The sequence below is a fragment of the Vipera berus genome, assembly GCF_964194415.1.
Source record: "Vipera berus genome assembly, chromosome: 2".
Lineage (NCBI taxonomy): Eukaryota > Metazoa > Chordata > Lepidosauria > Squamata > Viperidae > Vipera > Vipera berus.
The window spans coordinates 51,558,675-51,581,933 of record NC_138203.1 but is presented as its reverse complement, the minus strand read 5'-3'; the positions used below and the strand labels follow the sequence as shown (position 1 = coordinate 51,581,933).

Below are 23,259 nucleotides of genomic sequence, written 5' to 3'. Positions count from 1 at the left end.
AGTAAAGACACAGGTGTAATAATAACTACCAAGACCCTCTTGTCTTGCATAGTTCTTTGCTGCTTTCCCTATCCAAAGCAAAATGTTATATGAAATACACACATTTATGTTGAAAGAGCTGCAGAATTCTGCCCGTCCCCAATGGAGAATGCTGGCTAACCTTATACAGAACTTGTACTTAGAAAAAAATATAATTTCATCTTGGTTAAGACAGAAATCACTCCTATTAATAATTGCTCGATTTTAAACAAATATTTTAAATATAGTTTATGATAATTTATTCAAAAAGCAAAAGAAAATACAGTTCAATGTTGTCATGCAACACATCAGATGAAGACATATGATTAGGATTGTTGTACTAGTTACAGTATAGATTTTAGTCTATACAAAAAGAGGTTATACAAAGAAAATAAATACTTTGAATTCCTTTCCAGAAAATTATATATTTTAGATTTGATATGCTTTGAAAGGACATTGAAGTATTATTTAGAATTCACAAAAGAGCCACTTCTTTTAAATTTGCTAAGCAAAACACAATTTCACAGTTTTACTACAGAAGATTTCTATGGAGTACGCCGATCTTTTATTCAATTAACAAAACATTGGTTTGGTAAACATTTGTGAGCAGCTAATAATTTTTCATTTTTTACCTGGAGTGCACAAATTATTTAAAAGAGGGTAAGTTTGGCACTTTTATACTGATGTCACCAATATTAATATTTCTTGGGATTTCAGGAAGATTCATATTCTTTACAGCTGACACAGCCCGGGCTGGGGCTCCTGCTAAACCAGCCTGTATACAGAAGAAAAAGATACCACTAAGATGGCGTCCATTACAATTTACAGTGAAGCATTACAATAAATCATCAAGACACCAATATTAAGTATTAGCAAAACTAGGTGATATTTTGGATTGGAATGAAATGGAAAATTCTGAAATATTCATCTGGAAAACGGGAAGTGGAAGCAGTTCACACAAAATCTAAAATATGGTTAATATGTGCAATGGCAACAATGAAAAATCAACATGTTGTCTGTAAAATAATCAGTTTGAGGTTAATTAACATTAAAGCTCATGCTAGCTTTGATTTTTACTGTTTCTAGGTATTGCACCATATACAGTAAATAGCTTGGGTCAGTTTTCTGATACTTGCAAATGGTAAAAATGACAATTACTACAATATTGACAATTGGCATTTACTATACAATAGTAAATTGACAATTACTCAGTTCTTACAGGATCTGTTTAATTTCAAATAGAAAATAGTTAACTTACAACCTTAGATTTTAATCAAATTCTCAACATTATAACAAAATAAACTTTTCACATGAGTTTTGATTTTAACCTGCTAGGTGTTTAGCCTCAAGGTTCAAAAAACCACTAGTTTGATCTAAATCTGATTTAAAATTAAGTAACTATATGTTTAGAAATGTGGATACTAAACCATGATTTAAGGAATTCCCTTCTCCTCAAATATGGTGCTCTGTCCTTTCCAAACTGCAGATATGTACAGCAAATTATTCCTGAACAATTGCTCGAACCACAATCAAAATTCAGATTTTTTTCCCATGTAAAATACAAAAAATAAAATTATTCTCTACATAGAGTACAACTAATTTTGAAGGATGTTGTTTCAATTCAGATTTATTTTATTATTTCACCTAATACTATAGTTTTAAGCCATTGGTTTAATGTAAGAGAATATAAAAATAATGGTGGGGTGGGCAATGTATAAAGCTGTCTTGTATAATGTTATCAGAGTTTCTCAACAATTTTGTATTTACAAGAGAACACTTCAAAACAAAAGAATAAATGAAGCTTTCCAAAGATATTTAAAAATTTGAAATTCCAAATACCATCTGACTATACTTGCGCATATTTTTACAATATTGAGATAATAAGGCATTTTTAATATTGAGACATTACACTCCCTGAACTTATATGAATAGTAAAGTACTCAAAGTTCATTCTTCTATGGGGCATTAAGCCTTCTTATATTTGCCTGGAACTTTGACATTCAGGCAAATAGAAAATCTTCCTTATACCCCAAATGCAGCTTTAGTTAGGGCTTTCTAGAAGAAAGCACTACTGCTTTTTGTCTATGATTAACACTTGCTAATATGTTTCACTACCATATTTTTTTTTAAAAATGCTCCCTGAGAAAAAATTTAATTTACACTGTCTGTATATCACATTTGCATGTGACTTATCTAATATTTCTATCTATCTAATTATTATATCTATCTAATTATTTCATTTCATAGCATTTACTTACTTTAAAGATAAGTAATCTAAATTTATTTTAGATCCCATTTTTTCATAAAGAAAAAAAATGAAATGCTAACAGACCACAACTTTATCATAACCATGTTTGTGTGAACATAAGACATACTGAGTTCACATAAATATTCCAAGGATTTGGGCCATTAATTCAGAATTTTTCATTAACTGCCATTAGTTCCCCCCCAAAAAAGTTCTATTTGATCAAGAACATTTAATCATAACAGTATTTGCAAAATTCATAAAAAGATTATTTAATTATACATTTAAATAGAGGTTAACATATTCTTGTATAGGAAAACATAATTGCCTTTTTTCCAGGAAAATATAATCTCTGCTTTTTCAACAGCTGGAACTTCCAAGTCTCAATCTTGTATTTTTGCAAGCAAGAGAAAAGCTCACCAGTGTCAAACATACAAATATTAACCTCTAATATCCATCCCATTTTTATATAGTTTTAGTAGACCTAAAACAATTTGATATTCCTTGACAGAGCAGCACAAATTAACATTGTTTTATAAAGATTCTTTAAACATTTTGTTTCTCTTGGTGGGTTTCCAAATACCAAAGAACCCTGTATCCTGTTTTTTTTAAAAAGGAAAAAATAGTTTACACTCATTCTAGTACATACTTTTTTATGCAAGGAAAATAATCTATGTGTGCATCTACATCTACTTAAATAAAGCATATTTATAAATACTTCATATGAACTAGGATTCCTGCCAGCTATTAAAGATATTGATAGACAATGTTTAATAGGATTTCCCTGGCAAGAATTCAGTAGATATATCTATGTATTACTATAAATGGGGCAAACCACTTCAATTTTAGATCACAGCTGCCTTTCATCCACCACCACAATTTAAAGTATGAACTAAAAATCACACTATACTTCTAAGACATAGTGGACTGTTCTGGAATTATAATTATGGTAAACAAAAAAATCTACCAATGATGCATAGCTATAGCATTTCTTTTCATGGGCCCATCCAATTAACATGGAAGTAAAAGAGATGAGGAATATAACATTTTTAAAAATCCAGTCTTCTTCTATCATCCACCTCATGATTACCAATTCCCTTTCTAGCTAACTTTTATTTTGAGTTGGAAAGAAAGACAAAAAGTTACAGCAATTGACAAAGGAATTCAATATTCCTCATCTTAGCAGTTGTTCTTGAATGCATCAGTCATTTCCTTACATGTATTGGAAAAATTATAAAATATCCCATGGAGTTTCACGAATTACATCATAAACAAGTTGCTAATGGACACATTTTTGTGGCTCTAATTACCCATGTCCACATGGTATTAGAAATACAGTGTGAATTTATATACAGCTAAAATTACAACTAATCAAACAACATTTGCCCAGCTGCTTTGTAATCTCAATTTAAATAATCACGTAAGTTTGATATGTACTTCAATATTCAATGTTCACTGAAAGACATAGGGTTGATTCCATAACAATATCCCTAGTAAGGGCATGGACAAGGGGTGACTGATTTCCTTTCCTGTTCTTTGAAAACATTTACAGATAGTAGCTTCTTAGTTTTGGCAAGATCCTTTCATTTTTTTTACATAATCAATCATAAGCATGATCTCTAACCCAATGAAACAGCAAGATTCCCCAAACCTTCAAAAAGAGCGTCTTTTCAGTGATTAAAGAGTTGCTTATGAAAGGATGGCTGGGAAAGTCACCTCTTGTCTCTCCAACTTTTACTGACATTTGTCTGAATCAAACCTATAACAGGTTGCCTTCAGTGATGCTTGTAATCACAAATTACAGACTGAGCACACTTAAGTGTTAAAAAGGCAGAGATGATAATAATACATTTAACCCAGCTAACACAAGTGGGAAAGTCCTTCTAATTACAAAAATTGACCTTTAGCAATGCAAAGCATATTTTAGTTTCTTTTCAGGACACTATTTAGTAATATGGAAGTTGTATATTGTATTTCTTTTTTATACAGCACATTACATTGAAACATAAGTGCCTAGCTTTATTGTTTGCCTAAATCATAATTATCTTCCAAATGACAGAATTGTAACAACTCTATTCCAAGCTTTTTTAAAAACAAGATAAATGGATAAATCAACCTTCCAAGTGTTTGTGCTTATTATAAAAGGCAGATCCTTTTATATGCACTATTTTTAGAACTCATTCCTCTAACATATTTGATATTAGATATTATAACTGTTTGTGTTTTCTATCAACACTTCTTCCCAGAACAAGTATGATTCAAAGCAGCAGGGTTATGAATAAGATGGAAGGATGCAGTACAGAATATAAAAGTATGATCATGTTCTTCTCATGAGGTTAAATAAATGAACAGAATTAGAGAAAAAACAAAATGAAGTCTGCAAGTATATCAAAATGCCAAACAGATAGAAGACTTACACATACTCTTAGAAATTTCAAGCACTTGGATCACAGCGATAGTAATGGATGGACATGAATTTTTTAAAATTTTTTGATTTATTATCTCCTTTTAAGTTGCCAGACCCAAAAATAAAAACAGAATGTATAAAGCAGAAAATAAAACAGCAATATTACATAAAAATAAAGAAAAACCCTTATCTTGAAGAATATTTTTAGAGAATTAAAAAAATGGACTGTTTGGAATGCTCTTAACTAGACTTTAAATCTAAAGTTGTATTTTAATTTTGGTCTCTTTTAACATGAACATAGGATATTGTGAAGCATACTAACTTTAACTGGAAATAGATACCAATTTACATGATTTTTTAGGTTTATAAGAGAAAATTCTACAGAAATGCTTAGCTATTAAATGATGTATAACATTTGCTTACAAAAAGTGATACAAATAAATATACTGTTTTAGGATTTTATATGCTACTGATTAAGATTATATCTGACATGGAACATGGACTGAGCTTTAAATGCTTTCTTATTTCAGCATTCTCTCATTTGCTGGCAAAACTTCCTCAGGAACATTAACTAGCCAAGGTCAATCTTAACCCATTCAAAACTTATTGACAATAATTTCTCAAAGCCCTAAAATATTTTTCTCTTTTAAATATTATTCTTGTATTTAATTTCTCCAGATTTTGTTTTTCAAAATGGATATCTAATTTAAAATATTCATTATTAAATAGTATTTATATTTTTCTAACTAACAAAAGTTCTCAGAGAAAAAAAAGAGAACTAATACATAAAAACAGTATTTAAACCACAGTTGTTACTATGGCTGTCTAGCTAGATACTTATAATTATTATTGGAGATATCTAATTGTGTACATCTGCAACACAGCATAGAAGCATTACATAGGAGCAGACAGGGGGGGTGGGCTTGAAGGATGCTAACTGCATTTTGTTACACTATTGGTAACAGCTTAAACATACAAAGTTCACTTCAAAGTCTTTACCCGCTATAAACTCCCTAGAATTACTGTGTAGTTTTAAAAACTGGGAGAAAAAATACCACCAGCCCTAATATAGAACATCCTGTGAAAACTGAGGATTTTAGCTTAAAAAACACCTCTAATTCTCCACATCTTTTTTTGCTACAATCCAATCCAAAACCCTATAAATTGTTCCTGTTAGGGGAAACCCTTAGAAAAGTGGGGATGATTGGGAGGGGGCAAACGGAAATAGAAGATGCTCATCCATAGCATGAATTTCGGTGTTTTTCATTTGAACAAGGGGTCTATTATATTAAACTCTTCAAAAATATTTATGTATAACAACTGATTAATCTTACGATGTAAAACCTAACATGCAGAGTTTGTACTCTTGCATTCTCAGTAAGGATTAGAAAGCTCAACAGTTCTGAATAAATATTAAAGAATTGATGGTGACTAACATTTTATAAACGTCCACGATTTCTCCCTTCTGGAGCATGAATTCCCAAAGGCTAGCCTTGGTTTTAGGTGATATATCAAAGATATTAATTATAGTAAAGGACAGCCAAAGTTTCTGTCCATCCAGGATTTGAAATCAGCTTAAAATCTTATTTTCACATCTTCAGTTTTTTTTAAAATATATATATTCTAACAGATATTAATCTAATTATAGGCATAGTATAATTATGGTTAACACAGACACTTGGATACTCTAGAAAGAAACAAAAGGCATGAGAGAATAGACTGGACATGATAACATTCTGATTTCTGACTAGCTGATTATTGCCTAGCAATTGGGAACACCATATCTATAGCAAATAAATTAATTTGTTAATGATGTGGGCATACAAATGATAAAATTACATTTTAAGGATAGAAATTCTAAAGCAGAACACTAATGAAAAGAGAAAACAAAAGCAAAAATATATGAAATTAATGACAATCTATTAAATACACTACAGCAATAAAAGATGAAGGAAACCAGCACAAAAAGTGGGCTACGAAGATTAATATGGGTTTATCAACACGTAATTTTTGAGTCTGGCCTAATTTATCAATTGCCTTTGACATCATTTTGCTTTCCCTTATTTTAAAGCAGCACATTTTTTTCTGAAAATTAGCAATACCTGTATCTACCTGTCCTGTCTGGGAGACTGAAAGATAAAGGTCTGTAAAGAGAAGAATGGAAAGAACTAGAAAAGATCAGGTGGTTTGAAAAAATGAGGACTGACTTAAAACGACCAAATTCACACCCAGCTGAAGACTACAGAAAAAAAACACAAGAATATTGAGAGAGAACACCTTCCATGTCACTGATAGTGCCTGACACTCATCCCAAATTTTCCCTTTTACCAAAGACTAAACTTTATTAACTTGGCTTATTTTTCTTCTAAAGAAAGGGTATCAAAAATTGACAAGTAAATTTGACCTTGTCTTGTTAAGAGAAGCAAAAGATACTTCTGCTTAACATTTCAGTTGACATATGTTGGGGAAGCAGGACCTTCATTTCATTGTAAGCAGTTGTCCACCCATTTATTTTAAAGCAGGCCACTCCCTTTGAACAAAATTATCCAGGATTAGCTAGATTGTGAAGTGAAGCCCAGCTGCCGAAAAGTGCAGCAAAACTGACACTGCTATTGAATGTATTTGGAAAAAAATGGTATTTGACTATCAACTGGAAATAATAGTGTCATGACTTGGATCCAAAGACCCACATGCAGTATTTGTACATGCATCAGGGTTTGCTCAACACAATTCCAAAAAGTCATTCTACTTACACTTCAGGATAGTATGCAGTGCAGTTGTGGGATGGGGAGGGAATCAGTAATATGCACACAGTGTGCAAGCAGAAGGGGTATTTTGGATCAAAGGCAAAAGATTAGGAGTTGACATGAAAACAAAAGTATCTTCTCCAAAGTAAATACCAAGGAGGTTTAAAAGGGTTTCATTAGTTCATTCAGAGATTATATTGCCTTTTTGTCATTATTTTGCTCTGTAATATGCACTGATAGAAAGTAAAAGTAGTAAAGTACTATTCCATTAGTACTTTGTTAAATGCCTGTCAAGTTTTATTTGCATACACAGAAAACAATTAATCATTCAGTGAGACAATAGAAATTAAAATTAACCTGGACCACTATACTGAAATGGTTTCTTTCATTATTTAAAACTCAGGAACAGGTTAATCCCTTAAAACATAATCTAATAAAAAGGAACATATTTGTAGATTACTAAAACTGCACTTCCAAAAAGAACTACTTGAACTACTCACAGATCTTAAAAGTTGCCAAGTTTGAAAAACACTGGTCTGAATTATTCTAATACAAAATTTAGCAGAAGTTAAAATTTTAGGCTGCTCTTTGCCCTATTTTCTGGCTTCTGAGAATTAAACAAAACACACTTCCAAACAAAAAAAATGGGTTGTTTTTTTAACAACATGCTAGCTTTTCGTTTATTCTTTTAATTAAATGTATCTAAAAATATTAGTATCAAATTATGTAGAGCCTGGAACACAACAAAAAATGTATCCATGAGTACACTACTACATAAACAATGGTTATCACCATTTTAAACAGGCTTTAAGAGTCAGAAGCCTTGACTGAAGGAAGCTCAGAAATATTCCTATAGATAAATGCAAATGGAAATCTGATAGAAGAAAAATGGAATGTTCAGCTATCTAAGCACTCAACAAAGGCTTTATCATGCCACATTCTAAATGGTGATTTGTAGCAATCAAAATAGCCAAATATTAAAAATTAGATGACTACTTTGGATCATGCAACTGTATGATCATGCTCCAACTGGCTTTACCAACTTTCATTCTTACCTCAGATTTTTCCAGTTTATTTTGAGCATCAATTTGGGTGACTATTTCATTCATGTTCGTCTCCAAAACCATTCCGCCCATCACCATTTCAGCCAGGATATTGTGAACCTAAAAAGAACACTCAATAAACAATGGTTGCACCAATTATATCAATAATGCAGTTGTATTTTATTATGCTTTTCTAAAGTATGCTTATCTTAACATAAATCAACTTTTCTAATATAACATTTGTAATAGATCAAATATATGTTTCTTTCATCTGAAGTACAAGTGCAGTGTAGCACCAAGAACATTCAGATTCACTCTCTGGTATGAAAAATAATTGGATAACTTTCAGACAACCACTTGAAATGAACCTAACCTACCTTGTAGATTGTTGATGCGAGGGGCAGGGGGAATAGAACAATATTATATATACCACTTTGAATTTTAAGAAGAAAGGTGGAATATAAATCTAAGGAAAAATTTTTGTTGAAATTTAAACTTCCGATTGCTACATCAACTAAAATAGATTTTTTAAAAAATTATATTCAAGTTTACCAAGTTTTCACACCATATGTCAGACATTTGACCGCTACAAGCAAAATAAAACCAGAGATAATGAAACCAATCTTTTAAAATACTTTGATGCAATTCAAGGAACATTTGCTTATGTAGTGGTACATAAAAATAATAGTTAGAAACCACTGACTTGGAATATTGTATAACCAATTTATCACTTCATTTTGACTCAGTCTGCTTTTAAAGTTTCCTTCTTATGGATAATGTATTGCCTTAATTTCATGGAGTTATTAAGATAATACTGAAAATATGTTTGCCTTGATAAAGTTATTCATGAAAGAAGGCAGGGATGACAATGAGGAGTATAGCAATAGCACTTATATACCGCTTCTTGGTGCTTCACAGCCCTATTTAAGCGGTTTACAGAGTCAGCATATTGCTTCTAACAATCTGGGTCCTCATTTTACTGACCTCAAAAGGTTGGAAGGTTGAGTCAACTTTGAGCTGTTCAGAATCGAACTCCTGTAATAAGCAGTGAGTTAGCCTGCAGTACTGCATTCTAATCATAATAAATGTGTAACAAATGACCCTGCCAGCTCCACTGCCATGCTGTCACCAAGCACGCTCTCACGAAGCACTAGATGTCACAACTCAGCTCTACTCTCCAGCAGCTCACAAAATTCCTGAAAATTTAACAATCGGCTCTCACGAGCAGCTACAAGCTGATATCAGAATACCACTATTTTCCCCTGGATGACTAAATCAATCTGTCCCAATATGGATGACTTTTTGACATGAGGACTTCAGCTTCCCAGAATTCTCCAACAATCAAAGCACTGCTAAAAATTCCTAGGGTTAAAAATACACATATTTGTAGAGTACAAAAGACTGTGTTAACAGAAAAGATCTTCAGGATGGGGAGAGTTTTAGTTATCTGAATTGTATAATCCACCTGGGCAGTTAAATTACAGTTGATTGTAGAAATTTCAATATAAAAGGAAAGATATACTCCTCCTGCCTTTATCACAACATTCTAATTAGTTGTAAATAGGGATAGCAACATACTATTGCAAATCTAGTACTGTATGTGGAAATCATTATATTTAGTTTATTTACAGCATAGGTTTTTTAATAAATATTTTATTAATTTTCTAGTTTTACAATCATAAGTACTTAATAAACAACGTGTTGTCTGGATCCGTGGTACATATTAACTTCTTCAATCTATTACACCATCCGATGCTTCCTCTCTTCTTCCAGCAGTACACATTTTCCCACACTAGGCATATACAATTCTTATTGTTCTTAATACATATACAATTGAATATCAACCTTTGTTACATTTTCCTAATAGTATCAATAATGTCGTTTTAAAATATCTTTTCTAATCAAAATATATCTTAATTGCATTTACATTTAATATCCATTTGTTCAATTAATATCCTGTTTTTCCAGCTTTTTTAAAAAATAATAATTTTCCATCAGTGTTCAAAATGTCTCTATCGTTTATAATTTCTCATAAGAAGTTATATTTGGGTAACCAAAAGCTTCCATTATTCAAACCCTCTTAGCATTTTCATATTTCCCGTCTCATACCAAAATATGTTCTAGTTACAAATCCTATCTTTCTAGTAATAATAATACTTCTATGTATAACAATTATCTATTCTCAGCCATCATCAAACATCTGATTAATAGTATAATAGCCCATCTAATGGGTCAAAATCTCGATTTCAATGCTGCTAACATTGGATGTTCTTACTTTGACAACATATGGAGATGCAGCCATTTTCCTTCTTGTTTTACTCTTAGAATTAGAGTTGTAATTACATGATACGGGGGGAGGGGAAGGAGGAGCAATGTGCATGGGAGTTAGTTAGACATAACAATATTGTAATAATGTGAGAACCAAGATTTTGAAATAAGAATTATAAGAAATGGCGGGTTGGAGAACAGGAGGGAAAACCTGCATTTCAAACTAATTGGAGAATGTGATTTATGACTGTTAATTAGAGGAGGGAATTGTGCTTGATACTATGTGCTCAGGGGAGGGGAATTCAGATTTTGGCTTTGCTATGTACGTGCCGATGGTATGCTACTCAAATAAAGACTCTTTAAGGTAAACAATGCCTCAAAGTTCTTTGAAGAGTTTCATCTGTCAGAACCATGACACTCTATTTTCTTCAGTCTTACTCTAGTTTTCTTCCTTTGTCAACTAACTTCCCAAGTCAATGCATTTGATTTGAATCAAGTAATTCTTTCTCTATTTTTGTGTATATTGTTTGGAATAAGAAAGACAATTTGTTTAAAATATTTTTGGAAGGATGCTCAGCCCACTGATATTAATTAAACAGCTTCCCTCAAATTCCCACAATTCTCCTAACAGCTCTATCTTCCATTCAATCAGCTCTTCTTTCTGAGATCTTGACAGGTATCTTTTCCATTTCCAATATTATCGCTACGTCTTCTAATTCTTCGTTTGTCTGAATCTGTCTGTTACTTCCTTTCTTTAGGTCCTCCATCTTTGGATCTCCTTCCTCTGATTTTCCTTCTATTTTCTGGGTTGCTAGTTTCTTCTTTGTAGTCATTTTCGGAGTTTGTAGATTTAGATTAAAAAATTCTTTGTGTTATTTTTAGTCTCATCATGAGCTAAGGCAATTGTCTCTTGTATTGATTTTAACATAGAATTTCTTTATGGAATTCATCAACATTTTCTTCTTGGTATGTCAAGCTGAGGACTTTGGGGACAGGTGTTAGGGATGGTTTTTTACCATTTGAAGCTAAATATGGAACATCCATTTTGTTTTTGTATGTAGTTTTTATAGTCCCATCTATTTAGGGATTTAAAAAGTTTCAGTCAATTGTCATTTGAACTCCAAATTATCCAGCCGGCCTATCAGTCCATCCTTAAGTCTCCCCTCAGCAAATATAAAGTTTCAAATTTTTCAAAGTTTTCTGTCCAATGAAAAACATATTCTGTCTAGAAATAAAAGAGCAATTAAAAATTGTTCATCAATCAAAGGTTTATAATCCAAAGTATTCCATCATCTCAATCAATAATGCATGTTTCTTCTATAGGGAAATAGCTCCATGACACAGCTCTAAAAGTCAGTGAGTATTTATATTCATAGTCCAGGCAGGCCAGTTTCAAAATAGTTTATTGTCTCTGCCACACAAATAAGCAGCCCAAATTTCTTTTTCCCCCTTTCCCAGCTGCAGTCTTCAAAAGTGAAAGTTTCTGAAAACAACAAGTCTTATTAGAGTCTGGGCTTCCAGCCAAGTTTCCTTTAGGCATAATAAATTGTAGTGCTGTAGTTTGTCAATAGATGTCACTGACGCCATCTTCCAGCTTTTTACATCCAAACTTATATTACAAGCTTTTAAAATATCTTTTAAAAATAAATAAATTTCAAAAGCATTTTTAGTCCCCAAATTTCAAAGTTATATATGTGTATTGATTCCAAAAAAGTAATTAATTTGCTGCTTTTCTTTTTCCTGAGGGAATGGGGTGGAAATTCTCCTTCCCTCTCATCAGGAAGGATTCTTTGGGGGTTTTCCCCAAGAAAAAGTTATAAAGAGAGGATAGGATCTCACCCAGTTCCATCCACGTTGCTTGAAAATTGCTGGTTAATGCTTATTTTCTTCGGTTGCCAGCAGCTTCTGACTGGCCACATGAATGTAGCTAGTCTTTCCCCCTCCGGTTTGGAGAGCTTCCTCAGATCAAACAGAAGGGCCACTGCCCTCCCGCGATCAATGAGGGTCCCCTTCTTCTCTGTCACCTCTTCGGGCTGACTTTTGACCCTTTTTAGGGTCCCCAGTGGGGCAAAATTGAATGCAGAAGACAGAACCCCATCTTCGTGCCCCCTCACGCCACGTCGTCAAACCGGAAGTCGGCAGCATAGCTTTCTAAATCTTTAACTTAGAACAGAATATTCAAGAGGCTGATTTCAAATAAAGCATGCAATGATTCCAGTCTTAATAACTAGAATATACTGTAGGCAATCATTTTTATACTTCTTTGCAAAGAAATTCTACAGGTAAGAATGCCACAAATGGTATTTAATGTTTCAGTAAACTAAAAATTACTACCCTATCTATAAGTGAAATTTGAAAAAAAGATATCTGATGGAAGCAGAAACATCTGGCAGAAACAAATGTTTGTCAGAAGATTGTAACTTCATGTTACAGCATCTCACCACAGTACCTTGTCCACATGGAAAATTAAATCCAGTTCACAGACATTCTCAAAACACTTGTCTAACGTTTCTACAAAAACCTGTAAAGTAAAAAAAAACAAAGGGTCAAAGGTGAATAGCAACTTAACCTCGACATTATGAACAAACATGGAAATCAAGTACTGTTTACTATAAAGAAGTCAGGAAGTCAAATATATCCATATGCCTTGTCTCTTGGAAGATCTCAGAAACATTCGCTTTCTTGCTAAGCGATATGGTTGTAAACTGAAAAAAAAACATGACCTCACCAATTTATAAGGACAGTTGTGGCAGCAGTGAAGCACATCATGTGATCATCACTTGCAACTCTCTGCTGGCTTCCCCACTGACTTTGCTTGTCAGAAGCCTGTGGTGAAGCTTGTAAATAGTGATCATGTAACTGTGAGACATTGTGACTGTCATAATTGTACCCAAGTTGCCAAGTGCCTGAATTATAATCACATGACTGTGAGGACGCAGTGATGGCCACAACTTCGAGGATTGGTCATAAGCTCCCCTGTTCAGCACTGTCTTAACTTTGAACAGCTGCATGAATGGGTCTGTAAAGAGATCAAATTTCATTAATATAATGCTCTAGCACTTACATAGAAATGTAAGCTCTCATATTTCATGCTAACTCCTATTTTGAAAATGCAGGGCTAAATTATCATCTAACAGATTATTTTTAGTCTATTGTTAGATGCATCCACTACTTGAACATTACATTAATCTCAACCAGATCTACAAAAATTAGCCTGCTAATCTACATTGGGTCATTTTGTAGTAGACAATTAGCAACCTTATACTGCTGTAATTTAGGAGCAATAACCTACTGCTTACAAACATCACCAAAAACTACAGTTTACTTTTATAAAAACAGAAATGTTTACCAAAAAGGCCATTGTTAAAAGTACGGCATATACTGAATATGTGGTATCAGAATATATACATGTATTCTAAAAAAAAACCAAAAACTCCACAAATGTTTGCTCTAAACTTTATTTCCGATTTGACCAACCAGCTGTTCTTTGCTTGCTCACTTTTCACCTTACTGTATTAGGTTTGTTGCTTTTTTAGTGAGCCTAGCATTATCTTACTTTTTAATTAGCAACACGGCTAGAAAATTAATAACAGCCTCACAGCCAAAATATGCTTAGGAACTCTCATTATAACTGTAAGCAAAATATGGTGGACATTATTTCAGCTATAACATAAATTAAACCCATCTGTTTAGGAATGGAGTTTGTTTAGATTTGAACATATTTTGTTTTGAAACAAGACTATTCCCTTTGTTTACATAAAGGGATTTATGCACTTAGTGATATTTCTTCCTTCAGCACTCACCAACTGACGAGACCAATTTTGAATGTTCCAAGTTTAAAATGTAGAAGCTAATATGCTACAATATGCCAAGACTCTGAGTGCCATTCACTTTATCAACCTAAAACAAACCTACATTGTTCTTGTTTAAAAAATAGCATTCTAGTTGTAGTACATATGAGCGTCACCGCTTATTGCCACTCAGACATATATGAAACAATTATAATTTAATCCAAGTTTTTTTTCCATTATAAAGAAATACTATCACTCCGTATCTCCATTCTGTATCATGCAGCAAAGTCAAACATGCATTTCTAATCCACAGGATGTATAGTATGCATTACATTTCTGATTTCCTCTTTACGTATTACATATATATGTTAGTTTGGGCTTGTTCAGTTTAACTATAGTTTGAATATAGCCACAAACTTTCTTATGCAATCTAAAACAGAAATGAATATTCTTTCTTGTAGTACTAGAGCCCATATGTCAAACTCGCCACATCATGTGACATGTCGTGACGTATCGTGACTTTTTTTTGCATTGCTGGAGTGAGCACAGCCTCTGTTTGACACCCCTGTACTAGAGGATTGGAAAAGTGTTAACTTTATCTCATTTTCATGATAAAACAGCCTATTCATCAATCAATGTTTTAAGAACCAGCTTACAATGTTCATTATCTGTTGTCATGATTTCCTCAGATGAATCCTTGCCAGAGAATGAGAAGTAACAATGTCAAGGGCAGGTTGTTTGTCAAAGACTTCAGACTTAGCCTGGAATTTTGGGTTTATAACCCAGACACATTGACCATGATTGACATTTCTCAACCCTCAATTTCTTAATGAGACAAATATTTTTGCCAGATGGGAAAGCAAGTTCAGAATTAGGGAAAAAAAGCTAAAAAGTTCAGTGGTGCTAAACATTTCTTCTGATGGGATATATAGAGCCACTACTGAGTTTGAAAGTAATATTTCTGCATATAAGCCCTTAACAAATGCATAGTTGCAGAGAATAAATGTTATTTGTAGCATGATGTTCCTGTCTCCAGTGCCTATTTCCATCATATTCCTGAAGAGGCAAAGATTCCACTTGTCTCTTGTTATGATAACAACCAGATCTAATTTAAAAAAAACCTCTAACCATGGAAGAACTGACTCTCCCATTGTTGTGGATCTGAGTTGTTGCTTTCTGGTGCAAGAAACAGATTTGGAGTAAAGCACATCAAATTATAATAATGCAGGTATGTTACAAACTTTCTAAGCATAATGTCAAAACAGGTGCTTTTAGCTAAAGAGAAAAGGTTCGCTAAGAGTCATTATGCTGCCATAAAACTATTATTGGAACAGGATAAAATAAGACTATTCAAGTGTCTGCACAACTAAGCATTTTCTGGTAGTGATATACATCTCTAATTCTACAAATCACAATGTATTACGTATGCAGCATTTAAAAAAAACAGCAAGAGTGCACACAAAAAGACTGATTGAAAGCTAAGATTAGGGGAATTAAAGCTATATAAATGCAAACTTATGTTTTCAACTGCAAAGCCACTAAAAACATACTACACTTTGTTGCTTGTCAGTGAATAAAGGGACATTCATTTTCAAATCACTGCAATTAGAAAGGTTAGTAACATTAGACCCTAATAGTAAGTTAGGACACAGCTCCCTCTACTGCTTTATTATGGAACCAACAGTTAACAAGTTTATATATTAGGGTAGAACATGTTTTTTTTAAAAAAAAGCTTTAGATGCCACATATAGCTGTTGCATTGCTGCTCTATTAATTAAAGTAGTCTAGCCTTTATTTTTCATGTTTACTGAAAGTCTAAAAAATGTATATGATTTAAGGAAACAGTTCCCAAGTTAGTAAGATTCTTAAAGCAGCCACAACTTATTCAGGTATGCATAAAAGCCTGAAAGTTGGGTTACTTTAATGAATAAAAAGATGCTTGCTCACACAGAATTCAAAACACTTCTATATTATTTTAGAAGTATACACATCCCTATTATATATAAAAAGCAATTATTTAATTCGCAGAAGCTAGGAAGTCCAAGTATAGTCAGAGAAAAATGTGTAAGATTATCTTCTTTATGTAAGCAATACTAAAAAATTATATAAAACTTTCATATTTTATACAAAGCTATCTAAGGTAGCATGTGAGCCCACACTTATAGAATATAATTATAGTATAATCAGAGGCATTATCCATGATTTGCAGGACTGTTTATCTCTGAATTACTCTCTCCCATTAGATCTGACAGAATGAGCATGCCTTGGTGTCCTCAATGAAACAATGCCATCTAATGGGACTCAGGAATTATGCTTTTACTCTCCTGGCACCTGCCCTGTAGAACAGCATATCCCATGAGATCCAAAATGCCCAAATCTTGGTCTGCTTCCATAAAGCTTTAAACATTTGGTTTTCTCCCGAAGAACTAAGTTAGGATGTTGGATAGATCCACATAGGATAGATCTAGGTTCTTGAATAGATTGTTTTGTGCTGATTGTGCTATTTTATAATGTTGTTCTTTAATTTTCATTGTTTAACTTGTTTTTATGTTAACCACCCAAAAGTGCACTTAATGAGCTGAGTGGCAAAAAAATAAATAAAAAATGGGACTATTTATACCAGGTATGTCAAACTCACAATGTCACGTGACATCGCACGATGTATCAGGATTTTTTCCCTATTGCCGGCAATGGGGTGGGTGCAGTTTCGGTGTGACACATCCGGCCCGGAGGTCGGCAGTTTGACATGCCTGATCTATACCATGGCAGACCAAAAGAGGTTTGACCAGTTATGGATGCACTTATTCCTAATACCGTAACAGAAACCATATACTACTTATACTATCCCATAGAATTTATGATCCCTAAACTTGATCAGAAAACCAATTTAAAAAGTAGCACAATTCCCAAATAAGTCTCAGTTGCAACATCAGATTTCAAAAAGTCCAGCTTTGTAATTACCTTCATTCAGACACCTACTCCTTTATTCAGTAATACATCAATGTGAGGATAAGGAACTTGCAGGCAAGTGAAACAAACAAAATGCAAATTATGTTTTGCAACAGCAAAGGACTATGATTAAATACTACACTACGTTTTGAAATAATGGAGAACTACAAGTTCTCAACTTACAAACATTTTACTGACTAGTTACAATGGTCCTAAAAAATGACTTATGATCATTTTTCACTTATGACTGTTGCACATCCCCACGGTTACGTGGTCAATCAGAATAGAGCTGGAAGGGACCTCGGAGGTCTTCTAGTCCAACTCCCTGCTCAAGCAGGAGATCCTATATCATTTCAGATAAGTGATTGTCCAGTCTCTTCTTAAAAACCTCCACTGATGAAGCCCCCACAACTTCTGAAGGAAAGCTGTTCCACTGGTTAATTGTCCTCAATGTTAGGAAGTTTCTCCTTCATTTCAGGTTGCTTTTCTCCTTGATTAGTTTCTATCCATTGTTTCTGTCTTGCCTTCTGGTGTTTGGAGAATAAGTTGACACCCTCTTCTTTGTGGTAGCCCCTCAAATACTGGAATACTGTTATCATGTCACCCTTAGACCTTTTCTCTAGACTGGCCATACCCAATTCCTGCAACCGTTCTTCATATGTTTTTATCTCCAGCCCCTTAATTATCTTAGTAGCTCTTTGAACATTTTCCAAAGTCTCAACATCTTTTTTGTAATGTTACCAACACAAGATGCAGTACTCCAGGTATGGTCTTACTAAGGATTTATAAAGCGGTACTAATACTTCAGGTGATTCATACATTTGGCAACTGGCAGATATTTATGAGGGTTGCAGTGTCCCAACGTCACACAATCACCTTTTTTGACCTTCTAATAAAGTCAAGCCAGATTCACTTAACAACCATGTTACTAAGTGAACAACTGTAGTAATTCACTTAAGATCTGTGGCAAGAAAAATCATGAAATGGGGCAAAATTCACTTAACTGTCTTGCTTAACAACAGAACTTTTGGGCTCAAGATGTGGTTGTAAATCAAGGACTACCTGTAATCTTTTACAAACTTAAAATGATATACCTTACATTTATTTTATCATATCATTTTCCAATCACAAAGAAGTATGACCAATATTTTTTAATCACATTCCAAAGGATATTTTAGAGCTTACATCAGCTCCTTAACCTTAATATTGGGAAGTTACAACTGTAGTTATTTCCTGATACTTGTACTAATGCTTAAGACCAAGAAAATATTCAAATAAAAATACTGAAAAATTTGAAATTTTAAAGTCCATGAATAAGAGATTGGTTTAGTTGTTATCCAATTACATTATTTTAGTGAAATAATACTTCTCAAGATTTCTGATCTCCTTCGTTATCAAGTAAGAAAACAAAGAACAACTATAGAATACAATATTGTGACCCTCTTGTAGATGACTTACTTGTATTAGATCTAAAATGCCAAGTTCACTTTCTGAAGAATCAACGCAGAAAACAAAGTACAATGTAGCATAGTGGCGATATATCAATTTGTTGTCAGATCCACCTATTAATCTAAAACAGAATAGTGTGTTAAAGAACAATTAACAATATTCCAGCGGTCTTGGTTGGTAGCTAAAAGAGAAAAACACGAGGCATAATTGTGGAAAATTTAATGATAAAAATAACTGATAATCGGAATATATATTTTTACACTATTGTTATTTTGATATTTAAGAAATGTTCCACAATAGTAGATATAGAAACACTGTGAAGATAAATTTTATCAGTGTCCCTTTCATAAATATAGTGTTCGCACTACAATCAAAAATGAAAAATTTAAAAGATTCTTAGACAAGATCTAGAATGACTTAAAGAAGCTGCAAACTGAGTGCTAATGAAGATTTAAGATCATACAATAAATAATGGTCTAACCAAACATTTACATGTTTAATAATAATAATAATAATAATAATAATAATAATAATAATAATAAACCTTTATTGTCAAAGTACATGTGTACATTGAGATTAGCTGAGCCTCCCCCCCCCCGTGCTCTCTCCCCCCAACACACAGTGACAACAAACCCTCCATCCCACCACACTATGTGAACCAACTACACCACACACCGGCCTAACAGCCTAACAGCCCACGGATAAAAGCTATTTTTCAGCCTGTTGGTACGGCTGGCTATATTCCTATATCTCCTACCGGATGGTAGGAAACTAAAGAGATACCGTCCATGTGAGTCATCCCTGAAAATCTTCCTCACTCTTCCAAGGCAATGAGCCCTGGCGATGTCATCCAGTGGTGTCAGGGAACAGCCCACAATGTCTTGTGCTGTGCTCACTACCCTCTGTAATACTTTCCTGTCCGCGGCTGTCAGACCAGCATACCAAACCACAATACCATACGAGAGGACGCTTATAGTAGACCGGTAAAAGAGGGTCATTAGCTGTTGTTCTACCCTGTTCTTCCGCAAGACCCTAAGAAAGTGAAGCCTCTGTTGGGCCTTTCTAGCCACCTGGGTTGTGTTAATGAGGGAGTTTAACTAAATCAGTCCTTGTGACTTAGGGTTCAAATTTTGCTTCCAGCTAATAGTATCAGAAAAATGTGAATAAACCCAAATGCCATGTTTCTGGTTGTACACATTCCATATTTCTCTCTCTCAATCTTTTTCTCTATATATATCTCCAGAACAGAGCATTAATAAGTATCAGGCTTGGTAAAGATTACAGTTTTCCATTTCACTTTAAGATTTTCTGCTTTAGAACAACTCTCAACACAATGTATATACTGCACTGAGTATATAGCTTCTAATTTGATCATACTTACAAGCCTCCTTCTAAGAAATTACAAACATTTTCATCACGTTTTGATACTAAATGGAATGTTTCTCGGATAATTTGTTGTTGTATATCTTCACTCTGAAAAGAAAGGAACATGTTGATGTTTCCAAATAGAAGCATTCATCTGTCATCATTTATAACTCTACAACTTTTATAACAAAAACACATTATTTCTTAAAAATGTAAGCCATTCAATTTCCAGTGACTCTAAGCAATTTAAAAATAAAAATATTTTCTTTAAAAAAGAGACAAAAATAAAAGATGGCAAAGATGACAAGAATTAAACAGGAATGAAAAAGAAACACAATCCAAGGGGGCTTTATTCGTGCTTGCAAAAGGCCTTGGGAAGAGCTTAAGTAGCAACTGAAAAGCTGTTGACACAGTTAATATCAGACCAGACCCAAAGAGACTTATGTTAAAACTCTCAAGAGGTTCACTGACTCACTGTAGGATTTTAAATACTTTGGAATGTTGCTTCAGATGAAAATGTATGCTGTATTGAGCATTTGGAGGAAAGTTCAAATGTAATATTTTATTTTTAGATTATACAAAATTATATCTTACAACCTTAGTGAATCTGATTTTGTTCCAAATTTGTTCCAACGTTGAGGAAATCCTTTGGAATAGATCTAAGCTGATATGCCAAGTTTTTGATCACTCTATTTAACACTCTCCATAACAAATCTTTTTCATAGGAAAATACAATTAAGAAGCTAATATATAAACATTTGTGATTTATTGCATACCCATGCTGCTAATCAGAACTGGCACATTTATGTAACAAAACATTCACACATATACAGTTATATGTAGAAAAAAATAACATTTTTCTATATACTGGCATTATACCAATTTTAACAGAAAATAAACAACTCTTGACATTTTGTTTTGCATTTCTCTTCGATAAACATATATTTGCTGTTGTTTTCTCTCTTCCATCAGGTACCTAATAGTACCAAGCTGAACGCTCAACTTTTAATTTATAACAGTGCACAGGATCAACTTATATTATCCCAATAAAAGAGTTTTAATTCTCAGGCAACATGAGAAATTCATTGCATCCAACCAGGCTCTCCTGTTTCCTATCTTACCTTAAAAAAAAAAGCTTCAAATTTCTTGCAATCAGATCACAATCTCTATCATTCCCAGCCCATTTGACCAATGGCGAGAAGTTTTAACCTGGAAGCTCCAGGTGAGAGAAGTTGCATAGCAATCAGGCTGGGAACAACAGGAGCCGCAATCCCCAAACGTTTAGAAAACACCAGATTTATTTATTTATTTTTTTATTATTGGGATTTATATGCCGCCCTATCTCCCGAAGGACTCAGGGTGGCTAACAACAATAACATACAATAATACAGAAGTAAAAAAGAAAAATTAAATTAATGGCCCTGTAGAATAAATTAAAATTAAAATAAGTTAAAAATTAAAGTTAAAAATTAAAAGCATAATTAAAATCCCTGTCAGTCCAGGTCAGCCTGGTGGAAAAGGGGTGTTTTGAGGCCGAAAGGACTGGAGATCTGGGACCATCCGAAGCTCAGGGGGGAGCTGGTTCCATAGGGCTGACGCTACAGCGGCCATAATTATAATTTATATATAATATATAATTTCTTTTAAAATTTGTTTTTAACTTTTCTTTTTGGTTTTTTAATCACCCTGTAAACCGCCCTGAGTCCTTCGGGAAAGGGCGGTATATAAATGTAATAATAATAATAATAATAATAATAATAATAATAATAATAATAATAATAAATAATAATAATAATAATAATAATAATAATAGTAATAATAAATAATAATAATAATTAATAATAATAATAATATATTTATTTATTTATTTCATAAAGATTTAAGATTATTTTTTTTTACTTTTTTTTTACTTTGCTCTTGTATTTTCCTTTGTAGAGCAAAGTTATAAACCTACATGTTTACTCTTCTGAACCTCCTTCAGATTTGCCCTTATTCAGGTGCGTCCTTTAGGAAAGGTAAGGGCACTTTGCACGTTTCGGAAACAACCGCTAACCAACTCAGCCGGCTGCTTCTGCCGCCGTCCGTGCAACCTGAGATCTCCCGTTATCTTCTCTTACCTCTGGGCGCCGAGCCACTAAGAAACCCCGACGAGCCCGACCTGGGGGAAGAGGCGCTATTGCACACGTGAACATCTAGCACAGGGGTCTTCAAACTTGGCCCTTTTATGACTTGTGGACTTCAACTCCCAGAATTCCTCAGCCAGCTTTGCTGGCTGAGGAATTCTGGGAGTTGAAGTCCACAAGTCATAAAAGGGCCAAGTTTGAAGACCCCTGATCTAGCAAATAGTCTCCCTTCCGTCCTTTCCTCCTAGAGCCGAATCGGGTTCCTTAATCTGGCGCTCGCCACACGACGAAGCCTTTGCGGGGAAGCCTTTCAGCCCGCCTCGCATCGACTTCCTCGTCACGGCGTCCAGCCAGTCCCACCGCATGCCGCGCCTTCGGACCGACTGGACGGCGCCCCGGTCCACCCGTTTCCTGGGTTTCCTCGTCCTGAATTGACAAGCCCACCGCCCCGGAGGCTCAAAAGTGGATGATGGGTAGCTTAGGGTTCCGCGCGTCGCCAGGACGCCAGCCCCCTTTTCCCTCAGCCGCCACCCAAGGGCGGCCTCCCCTCCCGACACTCACGTAGCGCTGGTAGAATTTGGAAAGCCGCGGCTTCCCGTGGTTGTTGAAAATGAGGATCGCTTTAATCATCTTGAGGGCGGCGGCCGACGACCCCCCACTGAGACGCGAGGAGGGAGGGGGGGGCTCGCGGACCACCACTCTGCGGCGCGCGAGTCGGCGGAAGCCCCTCCCCTGCTCGGCTCCGGCCCCTCCCTCTCTAAGCCCCCGAGCGAAGGCGGAGTTCAGAGACAAGAACCGTTCTACGGGCCGGCGACCGAAGGAGAGCACGTCGTTTGACTAACTCGGGTTACGGC

The 23,259-nt window shown here is 34.4% G+C and overlaps 1 protein-coding gene across 2 annotated transcripts; it reads right to left on the bottom strand.

Moving 5' to 3' along the window:
• Positions 1-237: 237 nt before the first annotated feature.
• Positions 238-23,255, bottom strand: AP3S1 (adaptor related protein complex 3 subunit sigma 1). 2 transcript variants are annotated; one of them, XM_081319825.1, is made up of 7 exons: positions 22,967-23,255; positions 20,299-20,390; positions 18,927-19,038; positions 13,178-13,249; positions 8,473-8,580; positions 6,773-6,814; positions 238-793 (listed from the first exon to the last, which is right to left on the bottom strand). In XM_081319825.1, exons 1-6 carry the CDS (start codon positions 23,033-23,035, stop codon positions 6,779-6,781), a joined length of 489 nt encoding a protein of 162 aa, XP_081175951.1. In that variant the 5' UTR covers positions 23,036-23,255; the 3' UTR covers positions 238-793; positions 6,773-6,778. The 2 variants fall into 2 exon arrangements, with proteins under 2 accessions (XP_081175951.1, XP_081175950.1); XM_081319824.1 differs by lacking the exon at positions 6,773-6,814 and having other exon boundaries at positions 241-793.
• Between the last annotated feature and the right edge of the window lie 4 nt (positions 23,256-23,259).

Bases quoted from the DNA above. Each gene is read 5' to 3' on its own strand.
- AP3S1 (XM_081319824.1), bottom strand. From the start codon at position 23,035: ATGATTAAAGCGATCCTCATTTTCAACAACCACGGGAAGCCGCGGCTT. The intron at 13,250-18,926 runs GTAAGTCATCTA...TTTACTTTACAG, and splicing joins GCATTTTAGATCTAATACAA to GTTTTTGTAGAAACGTTAGA. The intron at 794-8,472 runs GTAAGAATGAAA...TTCTGTATACAG, and splicing joins ATAAACTGGAAAAATCTGAG to GCTGGTTTAGCAGGAGCCCC.